The sequence below is a fragment of the Rhinopithecus roxellana genome, chromosome 8, assembly GCF_007565055.1.
Source record: "Rhinopithecus roxellana isolate Shanxi Qingling chromosome 8, ASM756505v1, whole genome shotgun sequence".
NCBI classification, from domain to species: domain Eukaryota; kingdom Metazoa; phylum Chordata; class Mammalia; order Primates; family Cercopithecidae; genus Rhinopithecus; species Rhinopithecus roxellana.
The window spans coordinates 39,163,798-39,182,230 of record NC_044556.1 but is presented as its reverse complement, the minus strand read 5'-3'; the positions used below and the strand labels follow the sequence as shown (position 1 = coordinate 39,182,230).

The following is an 18,433-nucleotide window of genomic DNA, read 5'->3' as shown; positions in this document are numbered from 1 at the left end:
ATTCAGTCTGGGTTCAAAGTCCTTCCTCTGGGTTCATGTACTTGCCTCTGACCTGTATTTATCACACTGCACTACATTTGTCCCATGGTTGGTCTGCTTCTTGCCTACCAGATGGTGAGCTTCTTGAAAGCAGAGATGCAATTGTATGCCTCTGTTTTCCTAGTGCCTAACACAGAGCCTGACAAGTAGTAGAAGTTCAATAAATGTTTGTTGAATGAATGAACGATGAAGGATTGAATAGGCTGTATGTGTTTTGTACCATATGTAATGCCACAGGACTTCAGAAGAAAGGCAGAGCCCAGGGCTGGATAGCCAGGGAAGATTTTCTTAAGGGAACGGCATATGAGCTACTCTGGCGAGATAGCCAATGAAATCACTCATAGGTGTTACGAAGCACGAGAAAGGGGCAGGGCTGGGACCCTCACCTCTTTTTTCTTTTTTCTTTTTTTAAGACGGAGTTTCGCTCTTTTGCCCAGGCTAGAGCGAAGTGATGTGATCTCGGCTCACTGCAACCTCCACACCCCTGAGTTCAAGCAATTCTCCTGCCTCAACCTCCCAAGTAGCTGGGATTATAGGTGCGTGCCACAGTGCCCAGCTAATTTTTTTTTTAGTAGAGAAGTGGTTTCACCACGTTGGCCAGGCTGGTCTCAAACTCCTGACCTCAGGTGATCTACCTGTCTCGGCCTCCCAAGGTGTTAGGATTACAGGCATGAGCCACCATGCCCGGGCAGAGCCCTCATCCCTCTACTGGGTAGATCTTGAGGCAATTGTTACCTAGCAGGATTTTGTGTTTGAATTTTGGGAGGCGATGAGGTTTCATTCATCATTGTCCTTAGTAATTAACTCTGGGTGCTGAAACAATAGCCTCTCAGATTCAGAGGAAAAAGTAGTTCAATCCTCAGTGAGCTGTCACAGGAAGTCCTGAATATACTTAGTTTTTGTGGTTTAGCCCTCAGAGCTTCCTGCCAGAGTGTAACAAGGTTTAGCAAGTCTAAGAAGCCAAGGAGAAGGCGGGCAGACAGGACCACAGACATGGCACCAACATTTCAAAGCAGGTGCTTTCTCACCACCTATTGTTTTAGAACTCCAACTGAAAATTATTTTTTTCTCCCCACTTCCCCCAAAGTACAGCTAGCGATGGGGTCTGACCTTTTAATTACAGTCACTTAAGACACTTAAGTTTTGATTCAACTGAGTTGTCTCTTAGCCTATCCTTTTGTATGTCATCTGATGAGTTCATGACACCTCCAGTATCCACAGATTTCCCTGTTTTCTTTTTTTTTTTTTTTCTTTGAGACGGAGTCTCACTCTGTCGCCCAGGCTGGAGTGCAGTGGCCGGATCTCAGCTCACTGCCAGCTCCGCCTCCCGGGTTCCTGCCATTCTCCTGCCTCAGCCTCCTGAGTAGCTGGGACTACAGGCGCCCGCCATCTCGCCCGGCTAGTTTTTTGTATTTTTAGTAGAGACGGGGTTTCACCGTGTTCGCCAGGATGGTCTCGATCTCCTGACCTCGTGATCCGCCCGTCTCGGCCTCCCAAAGTGCTGGGATTACAGGCTTGAGCCACCGCGCCCGGCCGATTTCCCTGTTTTCAAGGATGACAGTACAGGTCATGATGACCGTGTCTGAACAGTCAAGGAAGTAAGACCCAAAAGGTTAAGTTTTCTGGTGATTCCTGTTAACGTTTGTGCATGGAGTCTTCAATTCATTATGGAAATCTACAAATAGGTTGTTGGACCCAGCTTTGCTGAAACCTGGGGAGAATGTTCTGGTCATTCTGGTGAGAACTAAGGAGGTCTCAGCTGGATTGAGTTGACTGAATTTGATCCTGCTGTCACACCAGTGAGGCAGCCTTCTCTCCTCGATACTGGGGTCCTTCACACAATGAGCAGACTCGGGTCTAGTCAAAGCTTTTATTTCACTTTTACTCACAGGATGGTGAGCAAGTGTCCACCAGGGCACATAAGAAATTCCAGAGTCTCTTAAGCAGATAGGCTGCTTGTAGAGAGACCCAGGCACACCAATCACTTGATTTATCGCATCTACACATGATCTGAGAGGGGAAAAGAGATCTCTAAGATTTCTGTGCTCGGTGTTCTACAATTCTTACAATCACACTTATATTGCTTCTCCTTACTGGTGTGATGGGGCTCTCTGAGGAGACCAAAGACTCCAGATGTTGGCCACATGGCTGAGTTCGAAGATGCAGAGGTGGCTGTGACCCACAGCCTCAGGAGGTGACAATGTTCTGCATGTAGAAAACACCTGATGGAAGTACGGATGTGCATATCAGGAGTGCAGAAATCCACAGTGCTTTTTAATCGGAAAAGACAGTTTCTATCTTTTTTAATTAGAGGAAGGGGACAATGAGTTTTCTGCTGCCCCTTGGGGAGGTTTTGGCTGAACTCGAGGTCTGGGGAGGGGCGGGCCTTTCTGCTGGTGAACTTGTGTGCCCGACGGAGCAGGAGGCCTCTTCTGGGGCTGGTGCTGAACACGGTGTGCAGGAGGCAGGGGGCGATGACTAGGTGCCTGGGAACGATGACCAGGTGGTGGAGGAGGATGTTGGGAAGCTGCTGGATTCTGAGGGGTTGACGCTGGAATTTGGTGGGGCTTCCGGGCCCTTTCTTCAGTAGCTACTCTGTGGGCTCTTATCTCCAGCTCCTCATCTGCAACAACAAAACCTCAATAGAGTTCATCTTGGCCAGGTGAAATTGATGTAAATATTGAGTACCTTTCATGTGCAAGGCACCTTGCACATAAAAGGTACTGCTTTGGGGGATGCAATGAGAAAGAAGAAGTTGCCCCTACTCTCTGAGAACTCTAAAGCTCATAGGAGAGAAAGAAGTGCTCACCATAAGGTAGAGGGAGAGCGTAGGACTAGAGAACTCAAGGAACCAACAGGAAGAAGACACATGAGTGGAGGGCTTTGCGCCTGGTGCTCCTGTGATCAGAGATAGCACTCAGACCTGGATCCCTACCTCTGTACTGACCTAGAGATTGTTCCCTGAGAGCAAGAACCTCGTTGTTAGAGCGCATGGGAAGGGGTTATGAGGAGTCATGGAGGATATTAGTAACTACATTCCTTCTGAGGCATTTCAGTGTTAGATATGCCTTTCCCCCAGTTCTACTGTCATGCAACCCACCTACTGGTAAGAGGTTGGAATATGCAAGGGACTTTTTGTCCTTAGAAATTTACTAACTCCTCAGAAATTCGTGACCTATCCTCTTGGCCGTAGGAGGGAAAGAATTCCTCCTCTCCTCATCCATCAGGATTTTCTTCTTTGTGTGACTTCAGTCCATGAAAGCAGAACCACAACTATTCGTAATGTAGTTTTCCTGTACTCTGAAAATCACAGGGCATCTGTGAGGGTGCCCAGCTGCTAGAGGCCTGGAGCACCCTGCTGGCCCCTCTGGACTCCTTCAGGCTGTAAGTTAGGTATTTCAGTACCTGCACCCAAAGCCATCTTTGCAGTAGCTCCAGAGGGAGTTAGGAAGAGAAGATTTTCCCTGGGGTGAAATAATTACCTCTTTTCTTTTTTTTTTTTTTGGAGACGAAGTTTCACTCTTGTTGCCCAGGCTGGAGTGCAATGGCACAATCTTGGCTCACTGCAACCTCCGCCTCCCGGGTTCAAGCAATTCTCCTGCTTCAGCCTCCTGAGTAGCTGGGATTACAGGCATGTACCACCATGCCTGGCTAATACTGTATTTTTAGTAGAGACGGGTTTCTCCATGTTGGTCAGGCTGGTCTTGAACTCCCGACCTCAGGTAATCTGCCCACCTTGGCATCCCAAAGTGCTGGAATTACAGGCATGAGCCACCGCACCCGGCCGAAAAAATTACCTCTTACATCTTTATGGAGATGTGTGGCTGGGGAAGCACAAGCCCTCTCTAAGCATCACCCTGTAACTTCCGGATGTTGATTCAAACCAGATGGCCTCCTCTGACTACAGGAAATGTGAGCATTAGGTGGCTTTGAGTGTAGAGTCAAAGTCAGACAATGTGATTTTGATACCTAAGTGGCTCGTGTGCTCTAAGCACAAAGAGGAAAGGGCCTCCAGAAAGGGCAAAACACATCCTCTATGCCATCTTCCGTGCCCTGCAGTCGTTGCTTAGGTTATGTCCAGTAGACTGTGCAGAGGGTTCTAACCCCTGACCCCAGTTCTGAATTTGGGGCAGTGGGTGGTCCTTTTTCAGTGACTCCTATGTGGCAAGCTTGCACCGGCCATTGATTTACTACTCTGTTCACCCACCATTTTTGTTTTTTGTTTGTTTTGTTTTTTTGAGACAGGGTCTTGCTCTGTCGCCCAGACTGGAGTGCAGTGGTTGATCACATCTCACTGTATTCTCAATTTCCTGGGCTGAAATGATTCACCTACCTCAGCCTCCTGACTAGCTGGGACTACAGGTATACGTCACCACACCCGCCTAATTTTTTAATTTATTTTTTAAAGTAGAGACAAGGTCTCACTACATTGCCTAGGCTGGTCCCAAACTCCTGAGCTCAAAGGATCCTCCTGCCTTGGCCTCCCAAAGTGCTGACATTACAGGTGTGAGCCACCACACCTGGCCCATCCACCATTTTGTTCATTTGTCCTTCCAATGTTTATTCCTCATCTTCTAAGTGTTAAGTGTCATTGTGACTTAGACGCAAATCGTCCTCAGGAAGCCTAAAATCAAGAGGCGAACAAGAATTGAAAATTGCAATGTCAATTTCTGTGAAGAGCCCAGGGCCACCAGAAAGTGTAGGCAGAGGCACATGAGTTCTGGTAGGAGGAATGGGGTGTGACCACATGGCTGAGACTGCAGTCAGGGTTGCACAGACAAGGCTGGCTACGACTCTGTGCACCCTGCCTGGTTCAAGCAGGACAGTGGGTCTCAGTCTGCCCACCCCAGCAGCTGCAGCTGGCGCCTAAACGTGTGCTCCCAGGAATTCCTCCAGGCTCACTGTCCGTCTCCCTTGTTTGCATCTCCTGGTTGCTCAGCCCAGGGCGTGACTGGGATGAGGCAAGTGAGGCTGACGGGCATGCAGTTTAAAGAGGCACCAACTTTCAGGTTGTGCAAGGGCAGGTCAGCCTCCTTAAATTCTGTGCCTTAAATTCTGGGCTCCTTGCCTCAGCCTAGGCCTGAATCAGCCTACTGGCCACAGGATTTAAGGCAAATAATTGAACCTCACTGAATTTAAGTTTGCTCAACTGTGTTGTTATCTATCTCCTAAGATCACTCTGAAAGCTGGATGCACTAATAGATATAAAACACAGAGACTAATGACTTTTTTTTTTTATCAGCATGAACTAACCACCATGCTGGTCTTCTCAGCCTGGTGATGGCAGAGATCACCTTGTCTTGGGGTGACAAGTGAGGTCCACCTTGGAAGAAGACGTGGTCTTTGACCATTAGTCAATGGAGAAGGGGTCTTTGCTAGAGAGGAGCATGGAGAACAGCCAGAGCTGGGCACAGAGGAGGGCAAGCCGGGCATGCCTAAGGGACCTGCCAGTGATTCAGCTGCACTGTGGTGGAAAGTGTGGGACAATGGTGGTGGGAAGAATGGGGCTAAGTTCAGGAAGATGTTTCAGGGCCTGGGCTGGGGGCAGTGGCATGATGGGACGTGGGGCTGAGGGACCACAGCCTGACGGGGAGGCAGAGGGAGAACAGAGGAAGAAGTTTGAGGTAAAGAAACCAAATCCAGAGGGCACAGGGCCCAAGGCCACCACTGCTTGGGGAAATCTGGACCACCTCCCTGGGCAGCACTGGAAACAGCTGGTGTGGCTGTGCCTGCAGGTTCTAGGGAGAGACCAAGTCCTGCTGTGAACGTGAATTGCAGAGAACCCCAGGGCCTGTTCCCTTGGCTGCAAGTCCCGCCAATGGCTGACACCCTCATCTGTGCCCTGACAGTGACCCCGGGTTGGCCATTCTCTGAAGTGTTTTGCTTTGGCTGGCCTGGATGCTCCCTGAGCCAGCTGCCCTTTTCATTGCTGATAGGTTGTCGGACAGGCCTGATCCGAGGAGAAACTCTCAACCCTAACACATCCCTCAAACAGAGAATTAGCAAAGGGGAGCACAGTCACCCTGCTTTAGAACAGCTGTTTTCCTGTGAGTACCTGATGACCTGAATGATTTTCCCTGTGTTTCTAGGAGCTTGGTCCTGAACCCAAGACTAAGTCCACAGTCTTCGGTCACCCATAGACAGGACATTTATTGCTAGAAATGGTGTTTTAGAGCTAACCTTTCTACCTATGTAGAGAAGTGTGGCTCATTCAAAAGATGTTCACATTAGCCTGTCACCAAGTAAGCCTCAGTGGTGGATTCCAATGAGGCCAACTGGATTCACTGTCTCAAAGCTCCCACATTGTCACCACTAAGAATTTGTTTTTCAAAAATCAAGCTAACCACAAAATGAAACAAGCTATACCCGCTGGCTACAACCCTGACATTCCGAAACTACCTATTTCCATTATTTTCTCTGCAGATTCAAGGTGTCATCCCCATGAGCTGTTTCATGGGGATTTTGCTGGGGCCTGTGGTGGGAAGAAAGAGGGGGAGCTTACCATTTCTCCGACTCCTCTGTTTTTTCCTTTTGGTGATGTAGAAAACGAGCAGTGCCACAAAGACCATCAAGAGGCTGCCTCCTCCACAAATGCCAATGATGAGATAGATGTCCAGACCTTTCTCTGCAAAAGGAAGAGAAGTGGGATGGCCGGGAGGGGTCCAGGCAGAGAGGCCGTTACTCTGGCCAAGGATGCTGCCTCCTACATCAAGCAGATAAGAGAGCTTGTTGGGACCTTTCACCCCACGGCTCCCAGGCTCACAGAGGGTGGTGAGTGGTGTCAACCCTGGGAGGACCCAAGGTCCTGGGGAAGCTCCATCTGCAGGCTCCTTGGGAAACTGCTCTCAGGGACTAGAAATGCCTGACTGCTCATGCACCGAGGCCTGCCTGCCCACTGCCCCCGTCATGGACATGGACATCACAAACTTTTAGATCCAAGGATCTTAGAGATACTCTAAAGGAACCTCTAGTGTCAAACATGAGGCCCCGAGAGGGAGGATGAGTTGCCCGAAGCCACGCAATATCTGTTCCTGAGCAGTTCCCTTAAGCAACCCCTTGTCTCGGTGTTTCTGCACTGTCGATCCTGCTCTCGTCTCTGGCTACCCTGCCCCCCGCACCATGATTCCTTCTCACCCTCTCTACCAGGCAGTTTCCAAACACTCAGGGTAAATATTTCACTTGTCCAGCCCAGCACTCTGACCTCATGGCCAGCACCCCTCAGAGTTTCCCTGGAGCCACGAGAGAAACCCGGCGTACAGTGCGCTAGTAACAGCAGTAGACTTAGTCTTCAGTTTCTGGACCTTCAGTCACTGTAATGCAATGAGGAAAACAGTGACTTCGGTGTTAAGGGAAGTGGGTTTGGTCTAGGCTTTTCTAGGCAAGAGCTGTAGCGAACTTTGGAGAGTTACTTCACCCCTCCAAGCCTGTTTCCTTCTTTGTAAAGTGGAGATAATGAAACCTACATCATAAGGTGGCTGTTGGAAGTCAATCAGATAATGGATATGAAAGTGCTTTGTAAACTGTAAAACAACACAAATGTGAGGTCTCACTCTTGCTAGTGTTCTTGCACTGGTGCTTCTGGGAGCTGTTTCCCAGAAACAGGGGAAACGGGAGGGCTGTCTGCCCCTTGTGAGTCAATAGCAGTTAGAGAAGCAGCAGTGGGGCTGGGGTCAGGGGACGGGGTCATCTAAAGAACAACTGGAACTTGGCCCAGCATCACAAAAGAAATGCTTCTGCAGGCAAAAAAGATCCTAGGGAGACACTGTTATACATGAAGCCCAGGATGGGCCCCAAGGAGAGGGTCAGAGGCTCAGAAACCAAGTTTAACAGATTATTAGACTGCAGTGGTTTGTTCATCTTGGCTTTCTTTCCTCGAGTCTCTCTCTAACCCATTCTTTGCCTGCCAGTTACACAACATCTCTAAGCTCTACTGATGAAGAGGCCTCCACCAGAGAAACAGGCATAATCTTAAACCATTGAAATTGGGTCAGTAAAGGATTTAGGGCCCTTTAGGCCCTACTGGCTTGGAGGAGGGGCAGGAGATACCAGAGGCCACTTCCTGCTGAGCTTGAGAACTTTTCTGATTTGACCCAGGGTGCGGCAGGGCAGGCCTGAAATGCTTTGGGGAGCACATGGCTAAGTCATGCAGCCACCAGCTCCATCTTCTCTCCGAGTCGTTGGGAAGTTGCCACAACTTTATCTTGGGCACATGCAGGAATGTAGGCAATGCTTTACCCAGCCTGCTCTCCAGTTTGTCCAGTGTGGCGCCGTGGGACACCTGGTAGTGCTCGCGGTGGGGAACATTACATTATGTTTCAGAAGCAGCGGTGGCACTGTCAATCAAACATATGCCCTCCCAGTTCCTAAATCCAGGCATAGTATCTTCCTACAATTTCTCTTGGAGATCACATGCCCATGAGTTTATGTGATAAAGTATTTTTGCGCATCGGAGGTTTTAAGTATGTAAACGCTCACCTAATCTGAACCAAATGGTTAGACTCTCATCATTGCTCCTCTCTGCCTTGGCCTTTCAGAATAAAACTTCCAAATCCCTTTTCAGGTCTTCAAGAGCAGCTCCTCCACCCTAATATCTCCCCAGGTATTCTTCCCATCTCCCTAGTGGTCCTTCTCCCAACCAGCTTCCGCTCTGCACCATAGAATAAGGGACATAAGCGTTCCAGCCTTCAAACCTTGGCTGCTCCCAAGGTCCTCCTTCTCTCCCTCCTTCCATCCGTGATACACACATATTTTTATACTTGTGGGCTCCAGTTAAAATAGGGTTGTCAGATATAATGCAAAACACCCAGTTAAATTTGAATTTCAGATAAACAATGAATAATTTCTAGCCCAAGTATGTTCCATGTAATCTCTGAAACATACTTATACTGTATTTTTATTTGCTATATCTGACAACTCTAATCAAAGATCTCCCGAGGACACTGCAGTGGCTCATGCCTATAATCCCAGCACTTTGGGAGGCTGAGGTGGGAGGACTGTGTGAGCACAGGAGTTCGAGACCAGCCTGGGCAACACAGTGAGACCTTATTTCTACAAAAAATTTAAAAATTAGCTGGGTTTGGTGGCATCCTCCTGTAGTCTCAGCTACTGGGGAGGCTGAGGTGGGAGGATTGCTTGAGCCTGGAAGGTCGAGGCTGCAGTGAGCTATGATCATACAACCGCACTCCAGCCTTAGCAACAGAGCAAAATCCTGTCTCAAATAAAAAGAAGTTGTGAAGTCAAGGAGAGGCAACTTCACTCACTGTGCCTTAGTGATAGGGAAATGTGGGAGAATGACTGGTGGGAAAACCGGGGGTGAAGTGATGCTGGTCAAGTTGGTGATTGGCAGACTCTCAGATGCCTTCAATGACCCCTGCTTCCTGGTATTCTCATCTATGTGCAATCCCCTTTGATTGAATGTGGGCTAGACTTATTAATTTGCTTCTAATGAACAGAACACAGCAGAAGTGATTGGGATATCACTCCTGAGATTAAGTTACAAAAAGACCATGGCTTTTGTCCTGGGCACTTATTCCTGCTCTTTCTTAGAGGACTCTGAGGGAAGCTAGCTGCCATATTGTGAGGCAGCCCAATGGCCCACATGAATGAACTTGGAAGTGGATCCAAGAGTCTACTCATCTAATAGTCTGTGAACATGGTGCTTATTTTCTTCGTGGGCCAGGAAGCTGAAGCATAGAGAGGGGAAGAAACTCTGTCAAAATTCTCTGGCTGAATTTGGACAGACCCAAACTAGAAGTCCAGACCTCTACTCCCAAGCGAGAGCTTGGGCACTACAGCAGGCTGCCTCTCAGAAATACTTCTGGAGGTCATGTCAGGCTGGGACACTGGGGACCCATTATGGTCTTGGAGTTTTGAGATTTTCTGGAGCTAGTCCCCAAGCCTTGCCGTCCTGCTGTGTGCCAGGAGTATTGCCTTGCTGTCCACAGTCCTCTTTGGCCTCAAGGGCTCCATTCCCCCATGTCCCTGTCCCCCAGGGTTTCTGCAACCTTTTCACCTTTATTCCTGATAGGAGGCGCTGACCACTGATCTTTAGGGGAGCAGTTGGAATCATGTCACTAACTAGCCAAGGGACCTTGGGCAAGTCAGTTTCCCTCTCTGGAAAATGGGGCTTTGCATGAGATACTCTCTACAGCTCCTCCCTCTTCGGTTTTGCAATTCTTTCTCCTAGAAGAGGATCTTTAAAATTGCTTGTGGTCAAATTGTGCTCAGTGGGAGGACTCCCAGGTTGGGTAACCACAGAACACCACCTCCCCTGAGGCTTCCCTTGAAGATTTCCAAGAGAAAGAGATATGTTTTCACGCTTCATCCTGAGCCAGGGCTGCCTCCCAGCATGAGCACTTGTGACCTGGAGCAGCGTGCCTCTGCCTCCTGAGGGCCTGGAGAGCTGTGTTTGTGAAGTGACGCTTGCCACGCACCTGGACAGCTGACAGTCTCCACCCTGGATTCCTTGCTGACTTTGTTCCCTGCTGTGCACTTGAATTTCGCACTCAGGCTGGTGGTCCACTTGTGTGTGATGACCCTCTGAGAAAGTTTTAGATGTTTCCCATCTTGATACAGGTTTAATTCGGGGTCAGTTCCATTCATTACTTCACAGGTCAGGGTTGTGTTGATACAAGTCCAGGAGATCTTTGGTTTTGAGACCCTCTCTAAAAAGAAAATAAAGATCCAGTTCAATTTAGGCAATTTTCTGATTTTAATAAGCATATCTATTTATACAGTGAGGGATGGAGTCAGATAGGGACAAGGGAACCATGTCAAAGACCTCTAGCACCGTTTGAAAATGATTTTATTTACAAAGAGCATTTGGAAAAAAATTATTTCTGATGACATTCATAGATACATTTTGCCACTAAATAATGTATCATATGTAATGTTTATATGCTGTCTTATACCTTAAAATGCTTTCACATGTATGATATCACTTAATCCTAACAGAGAGGCTGATGTTTTTCTTCCCATTTATAGAAAAAATGTTCAAGGCTCTGAAAGGTTCAGTGGGTGGCCTTAGAGCACCATCTAAATAAAACATGGCAGTCAGGGTTTAGGAATATGGCTAAGAGGGTGCCTCAGGAGTCTGAGAAGGGCAATGCCTTAAGAGCAGCCAGGAACCCCATCCTGGAGGAATCGCCACATTGACATGTGAACGGAGACCTCGGATACCTCTGCCCCAACCAAGTTCCTGGAGCAGAGGGCCAGGTGGGTACATGTGAGCATGTGGGTGTCCAAGGAGCTCAAGGCTCTGGGGAAAAAGAGCCACCTGCCTGGGAACCAGAGACTTGGTTCTGCCTTCTCCCAGCCCAGAGCTGCTCAGCTGCTCACAGGGTCTACACTAGCCCTCCTCAGAGCATCGGAAAAGGATCAGAAAAACATGCCCCACCTGTCACAAAAGGAGCAACATGTGGCAAAGCCCTGGGCAGATCATTAGGCACTGATATTATTAGTGGTAGTTCATGCATTCAATAATCACAAACTTCTTGCCTGTCCCGCAGAGAGACTGCATCATAAAAGGAAAATGCCTAGGCTTGACATTAGATGGCTCAGGTCTACATCCTAGCCCCATCACTTCCTAGCTGTGTGACCTTCTCTTTTTCCTCCTCCTCTGGTTTTTTTTTCTCATTCTTTGCTTTGTTTCCCCCAGACTTGCCACTTTTCCCTCTCAGTTTCTCTCCATTCATAATATAGACGCACTAGCTTATTTTTCAATGATTCCCTCCCACTCTGACTTCCAGACACCAATATCTTCCCCATGGAACATCACAGTCAAACTTCGTTTATGTCCCAATATATGTAGGCATGCAGAAATTAAATTAGAAGTTTTCTTCTCATCCCAAGATGATCAGTTCTACGATGCTATTGGTGTTACTGAGAAGGAAGAAAATGGAAAGTATCAACACTCAGCAACGAGTAAGTACATAGCCTAGGGGTTTGGTCATGAAGTTTGCCTGTCTCTTCAGAATCGAATTTTTTTTTTCTACTTACAACAGTAACACAGTAACATGATTGTGATGATGGTTGCAAAACTCTGAATATACTAAAGGCCATTTTAGTATAGGGACAAATTGAATGCTAGGTGAATTATCTCAATGAAGCTGTTTGGAAAAAAAAGAAAAGGTCATCATCCTTGCCAAAAAGACCTCTGAGTTTGAATCCTGACTTTGCTCCTGTCAAGCAATGAGACCTTGGACAAGCTGCTTCTGACTAGGTCTCTGTTTTCTTATATATAACAAGGAGATAATAACAGCTATGTCTCAGTATTGTTGGGAGCTTTAAATAAGATCATGTAAGCAAGCACCTGACCCCTAGCTGGTAGCCATTATTTCCACCGCAACGCTAAATGCGACCCAAATGTGAAAACACCAGCATGGTCTCCGGCGTAGGACTCACACTCAAAACAGGACACTCAAATTTTGTGCTGTTTGGAGTCCTGAGATCTGTGGTTTCCAGATGCCATAATCAGAGGCCCTTTTGAGCACCATGCTCAACCCCACTACATTTCTACAAGGTGCTCCCACTCAAGGTTGCAGGACTAGAGTGTGGAAAGTTGTCACTGCAGGGGAGCTGACAGTGTCTGGGAATGCTGGACTGGGCAACCTGACACTATCTGGGATTGCTGGTAGGCCCAGGTGCTGAAGATGGGGCTGGAGACAGAGGAAGAAGGAGGGGGCCCTGCTTCTGGCGACATTTTCTGTATGAAGCACAGAAATGCTTATTTGCTCACTGAATGGCTGGCCTGTGCTCATGCTGGGGTTCCTGTCTGCCTCCCCAAGCCAAGTGCAGCTTCCTCTTTTCCCTTCTTATCACTCCCTGCCCAGCATCCGTGGGCTTTCAACTTCAGTCATTGTACAAGTTGATAAAATATTTTTTTTTTTTTTTTTTTTTTTTTTTTTTTTTTTTTTTTTTTTTTTTTTTTTTTTTTTTTTGAGACGGAGTCTTGCTCTGTCGCCCGGGCTGGAGTGCAGTGGCCGGATCTCAGCTCACTGCAAGCTCCGCCTCCCGGGTTTATGCCATTCTCCTGCCTCAGCCTCCGGAGTAGCTGGGACTACAGGCGCCCGCCACCTCGCCCGGCTATTTTTTTGTATTTTTAGTAGAGACGGGGTTTCACCGTGTTAGCCAGGATGGTCTCGATCTCCTGACCTCGTGATCCGCCCGTCTCGGCCTCCCAAAGTGCTGGGATTACAGGCTTGAGCCACCGCGCCCGGCCGATAAAATATTTTTAAAAGTTTAAAGCAGATTAAAAATTACCCACAATGCCACCACTCAAAGTTAATAATGAATAATATTTTTATGTATATCTTTATCAGATATTTTCTATTTATATGTACATATATAAATAATGTAATATTTCAGCTGGGTGAGGTGGCTCATGCCTGTAATCCAGCACTTTGGGAGGCTGAGGTGGGCGGATCACTTGAAGCCAGGAGTTCAAGAGTACCCTAGCCAACATGGTGAAATCCATCTCTACTAAAAATACGAAGATTAGCCAGGTGTGTGGGTACGCGCCTGTAATCCGAACTACTCAGGAGGCTGAGGTGTGAGAATTGCTTGAACCCAGGAGGCAGAGGCTGCAGTGAACCAAGATTGAGCCACTGCACTCCAGGCTGGACTACAGAGTGAGACCCTGTCTCTCTCTCTCTCTCTCTCTCTCTCTCTCTCTCTCTCTCTCTCTCTCTCTCTCTCTCTCTCTCTCTGTGTGTGTGTATATGTGTATATATATATATATGTAATATTTTTAAAATTAAAACTAGTTTGTGATCCTATAGTCTGCCTTTTCCCCTTTATTGTGAAATTATATTATGACATTCTTTTTTTAATGAACATCAGTAAATGCATATCTCCATCTTTTTAAAGGATGCATTCTTAATTTAATTGATTAATAAGTTTCTGACTGCTGACTGTTCTAGCATTTTGCTAACATGAACAACACAGTGATGGGAGTTGTGGAGTGGTACCTCCGTATACATTCACTAAGATAGCATCTTAGAACTGATCCAACCTAAGGCCTCCCATGGTTGAGAACTCCTTAATTCTGAGTTGCTGGGATTAACCACTTCCCTACCAGCATCTGCTTCTAAGGAGCCCTCCACTGCCTCTTCAGCCTGCAGCAGCAACTCCCTCATGAAGGAAATGCAGGCACAACTACTGGAGTTTGAGAAGTTTGGAGGCCGGGTGCCGTGGCTCACACCTGTAATCCCAGCACTTTGGGAGGCTGATGCAGGCAGATCCTCTGAGGTCAGGAGTTTGAGACCAGCCTGACCAACATGGCAAAATCCCATCTCTAACACAGTGAAACCCCGTCTCTACTAAAAATGCAAAAAATTAGCCGGGCATGGCGGCGGGCGCCTGTAGTCCTAGCTACTTGGGAGGCTGAGGCAGGAGAATGGCATGAACCCGAGAGGTGGAGCTTGCAGTGAGCCAAGATCGCGCCACTGCACTCCAGCCTGGGCGACTGAGCGAGACTCTGTCCCCACCCCCCCAAAAAAAAAAAAAAACACAAAAATTAGCTGGACGTGGTGGTACACGCCTGTAATCCCAGCGACTTGGGAGGATGAGGCAGGAGAATCACTTGAACCTGGGAGGCAGAGGCTGCAGTAAGCATAGATCATGCCAGTGCACTGCAGCCTGGGCAACAGAGCAAGACTCCATCTCACACACACACAAAAAAAAACAAAGAGAAGCTTGGAGAAACAAACAGATGTGGGAAGGCATTAGCACTGAGCAAACAGGTATTGTGCCCCAGGCACTGCAAGGCACTTGTACACACATTGTCTCATTGAATATCCCTTGAAGTTGTCCTTCAAAAATCAGACTCAGAGCAGATAGGGAATTTGCCCAAGGCCGTGGTGACCTTAAGTCTGGTAATAGTGCCCAACTACAAGTTGAATCAAGATGTTATATGACATTGGCGTGCACACACACAAAGCAAGTCGCTGTCTTTAGGCTAAAGGGTGAAGGGTTTCTTTTGGGGGCAATGAAAATGTTGATTGTGGTGATGGTTACAAAACTCTGAATATACCAAAGGCCATTTTAGTATAGGGACAAATTGAATGCTAGGTGAGTTATCTCAATGAAGCTGCTTGGAAAAAAAAAAGAAAAGGTCATTATCCTTGCCAAAAAGACCTCTGAGTTTGAATCCTGACTTTGCTCCTGTCAAGCAATGAGACCTTGGACAAGCTGCTTCTGACTAGGTCTCTGTTTTCTTATATATAACAAAGAGATAATAACAGCTATGTCTCAGTATTGTTGGGAGCTTTAAATAAGATCATGTAAGCAAGCACCTGACTCCTAGCTGGTAGCCATTATTTCCACCGCAACGCTAAATGCGACCCAAATGTGAAAACACCAGCATGGTCCCTCATGTAGGGCTCACACTCAAAACAGGGCACTCGAGTTTTGTGCTGTTTGGAGTCCTGAGATCTGTGGTTTCCAGAGCCTGTAATCAGAGACCCTTTTGAGAGCCATGCTCAACCCCACTACATTTCTACAAGGTGCTCCCACTCAAGGTTGCAGGACTAGAGTGTGGAAAGTTGTCACTGCAGGGGAGCTGACAGTGTCTGGGAATGCTGGACTGGGCAATCTGACACTATCTGGGATTGCTGGTAGGCCCAGGTGCTGAAGGGGGGCTGGAGACAGAAGGTCCAGGTGCTGAAGACGGGGCTGGAGACAGAAAGGAAGAAGGAGGGGACCCTGTTTCCGGTGACATTTTCTGTGTGAAGCACAGAAATGCTTATTTGCTCACTGAATGGTTGGCCTGTGCTCATTCTGGGGTTCCTGTCTGCCTCCCCAAGTCAAGCGCAGCTTCTTCTTTTTCCTTCTTATCACTCCCTCCCCAGCATCCCCTGGGCTTTCAACTTCAATGGCATTTCGATTCCACTTTCTCTTCCTTCTCTCCCTTGCCCAAGCCACCTTTCTCTATGCCTGACCCTTATTATCCTCATTCTTCCCACTTTACAGGCACCCTTTGGTCTAGGCCAGTGGTGACTGACTTCGGCTGCTCATTATAATCTCCCAGGGAGCTTTATAACCTAATGATACCCAGGCCGCATGCAAAAACATCTGATTTAATTGGTCCTCACTTCCCTTGGATCACAGCAGCAGACTAGTCTCCCTAACCCCATCCTCAATATCCACTCCTGCCCTCCCAGTACGGCAGAGATAAATAAAGCCACACCTTGTGCATCTTCTACACATATTAGCAAAAATCACCTATCACCTTGGATCACTCTGACAAGCAGATCCAAAACGAGGGCTGTTCATCCTTAAATATGTTGTTTCCAGGCCTTTTCTGCCATATAACTCCTCCTTCAGGGCAGTCTGGCTTGAAATGGGCTCTGTCGATGAAAGGCCCGCTGCTCTCCAGTCAGCCTCTTCCTGCCCCACTCCTAGCTCGCCCATTCATCAGCAACCTGGAACAGTTGCCTTTTCCCCCTCCCCACCTGTGTCTCTCTCCTGATTAATGCCACCTTAATCCAGGTTCTTCACCCAGCCCCACATTCCTGTAACCACCTGAAGAGAAAGTTGTAGGCAGGTAGACTTCAGATGTACCCCATTCCAGCACTGGACCACAGTCTTCACTGGGGCAGGAGACATGCATCTAATTTCCTGTACAGCCCCCCTAGAGGCAGAGGTCAGCGCTGGGGAATATTATAAATGCTATTTTCCAACTTGCCAAATAGCACCCACACTGAAATAAAGCAATAAAGGGAATGAACACTTACCTTGAATCTTCAAATCAAATGTTTTTTCCAACACATTTTTTCCTTTTGTATCGTATATCGATACCTTGTAGCTATCCTGATCATGGATCTTCAGATGCTTAATTTTCAGAGTTCCGTTTTTAAATAGTTTATATGCATCTTTATCCTCGAAAGTCTCCTTCTCTTTTCTGAATTGTGCAATCTTTTTCTTGTCTGAAGTTTTTTCCCATTTTATATCATCAATATCATCACTCATTTGGAAACTAGGAATGTCCAAGTCGATGTCCTGACCCAGGGCTCCCCAGGTTTCCAAAGCATTCCTAATCTCTTTGGAGACTGCACCTAGAAAAAGCAAAAGAGTTACTGAGAGTCACTTCCAGGGAAAGCTGGGTTGGGACTTCTTTGGCTCTTATGTTACTTCAGGGTCTCCAAAGAAGAAGCTTCTAACCGTGACAGTGGCGACCCATCCACCAACTTACCTTTGGAAGAAACGTTGAAAATTAGAAGGAAGCTGGTTACAATTTTACATGGAAGGCTCATCTTAGGAGTTAGTTTCCTCTTTTGATTCTGAGCTCTTCATGCAAAAGGAACTGAAGTGAGACTGGTGGAGTCCACACCCCGAGAACTTAACCACGTGCCTCTCTTTACACCTTTTACAGTAACATAAAACATAGCACACATACACAGAGAGCGAGAGCGTGCACAAGCCAGCCCTTCTGATATGCTCCTTTGCCAAAGCAGATGTGTTTATGAGTGTGTGTTTTCTTACCGCATTTTAATCCTCACACAAAAAATTGGGACGGATGGATTTTCTCATCTCAGTGAAAGAGAAAAGGATCATAGAGGCTAAGTAGATGACTAAGGATCAGTCTTTTGTAAACGAGAAGCCAAATTCAACCACCCAGGCTTTTATCCACTTAGGTATACTGTCCCTAACAAGACCACAGAGAAATATAGGTAAATGTTCACAAGCCAATAGCAGAATGCAAATATTTATCCTATATGATTATAAATATTGAAAAAGGTATGCCCATAAAATGATTAGGAAATTGATTTTTTTGTTTCTCCAAAGATATTTTTCATGTTCTAAAATCGTTTTTGTGATGAAAACAAAGAAATTGAGTATCAGCTATAAATGCTTGCAATCCCCAAATCCTATGTTTGGTGTATATTTTACAACTCTAGTGAAATTCACTGTTAGGTAAATAAAAACTTGTTCCAAAACAAAGAAGCATAGAGACTATGAAATACACTTAAACCACCAAAACAAACAAGTCAAAAGCATTTAAATTGATTAGCATTATAGGTGGTTAAGAAAAAGGAGAGATTAGGAGAAAAAAGAAATGAAAGGGAACAGGGAGAGAAAAAGAGAACAGAAATTTGTGACACAAGGAAAGAGACAGTGATGCAGAGATGCGTGTGCCCTGAAAAGATGCCTAAAAAGAGGAATAACCATGACAGACTTCCAAAGCACATTTTCAGCGTTACAATTCTTTAGGTCACAGTGAGTAAAAACTGTAAAAGTGGTGCTTGTTTTCTTTTTCAACTCTAAGTACAAATATGGATATTTTCTGTCAGAAAGTTGCCGAGGAAATGAAATTAAGTCAAAGCAGTTATTTGCCATTACTGGGTGGGTAAAAGGAAGCCCCAAATATTTACCTCATGGTTGTATGAGCATCTTC

At 46.8% G+C, this 18,433-nt stretch overlaps 1 protein-coding gene across 1 annotated transcript; it reads right to left on the bottom strand.

The window, feature by feature from the left end:
* Window positions 1–1,895: 1,895 nt before the first annotated feature.
* On the bottom strand, window positions 1,896–17,366 carry CD2 (CD2 molecule). Its single transcript, XM_010367901.2, has 5 exons — window positions 17,231–17,366; window positions 16,773–17,093; window positions 10,473–10,703; window positions 6,542–6,664; window positions 1,896–2,662 (listed from the first exon to the last, which is right to left on the bottom strand). The coding sequence occupies exons 1-5, from the start codon at window positions 17,289–17,291 to the stop codon at window positions 2,343–2,345; spliced, it is 1,056 nt and encodes a 351-aa protein (XP_010366203.1). The 5' UTR covers window positions 17,292–17,366; the 3' UTR covers window positions 1,896–2,342.
* Between the last annotated feature and the right edge of the window lie 1,067 nt (window positions 17,367–18,433).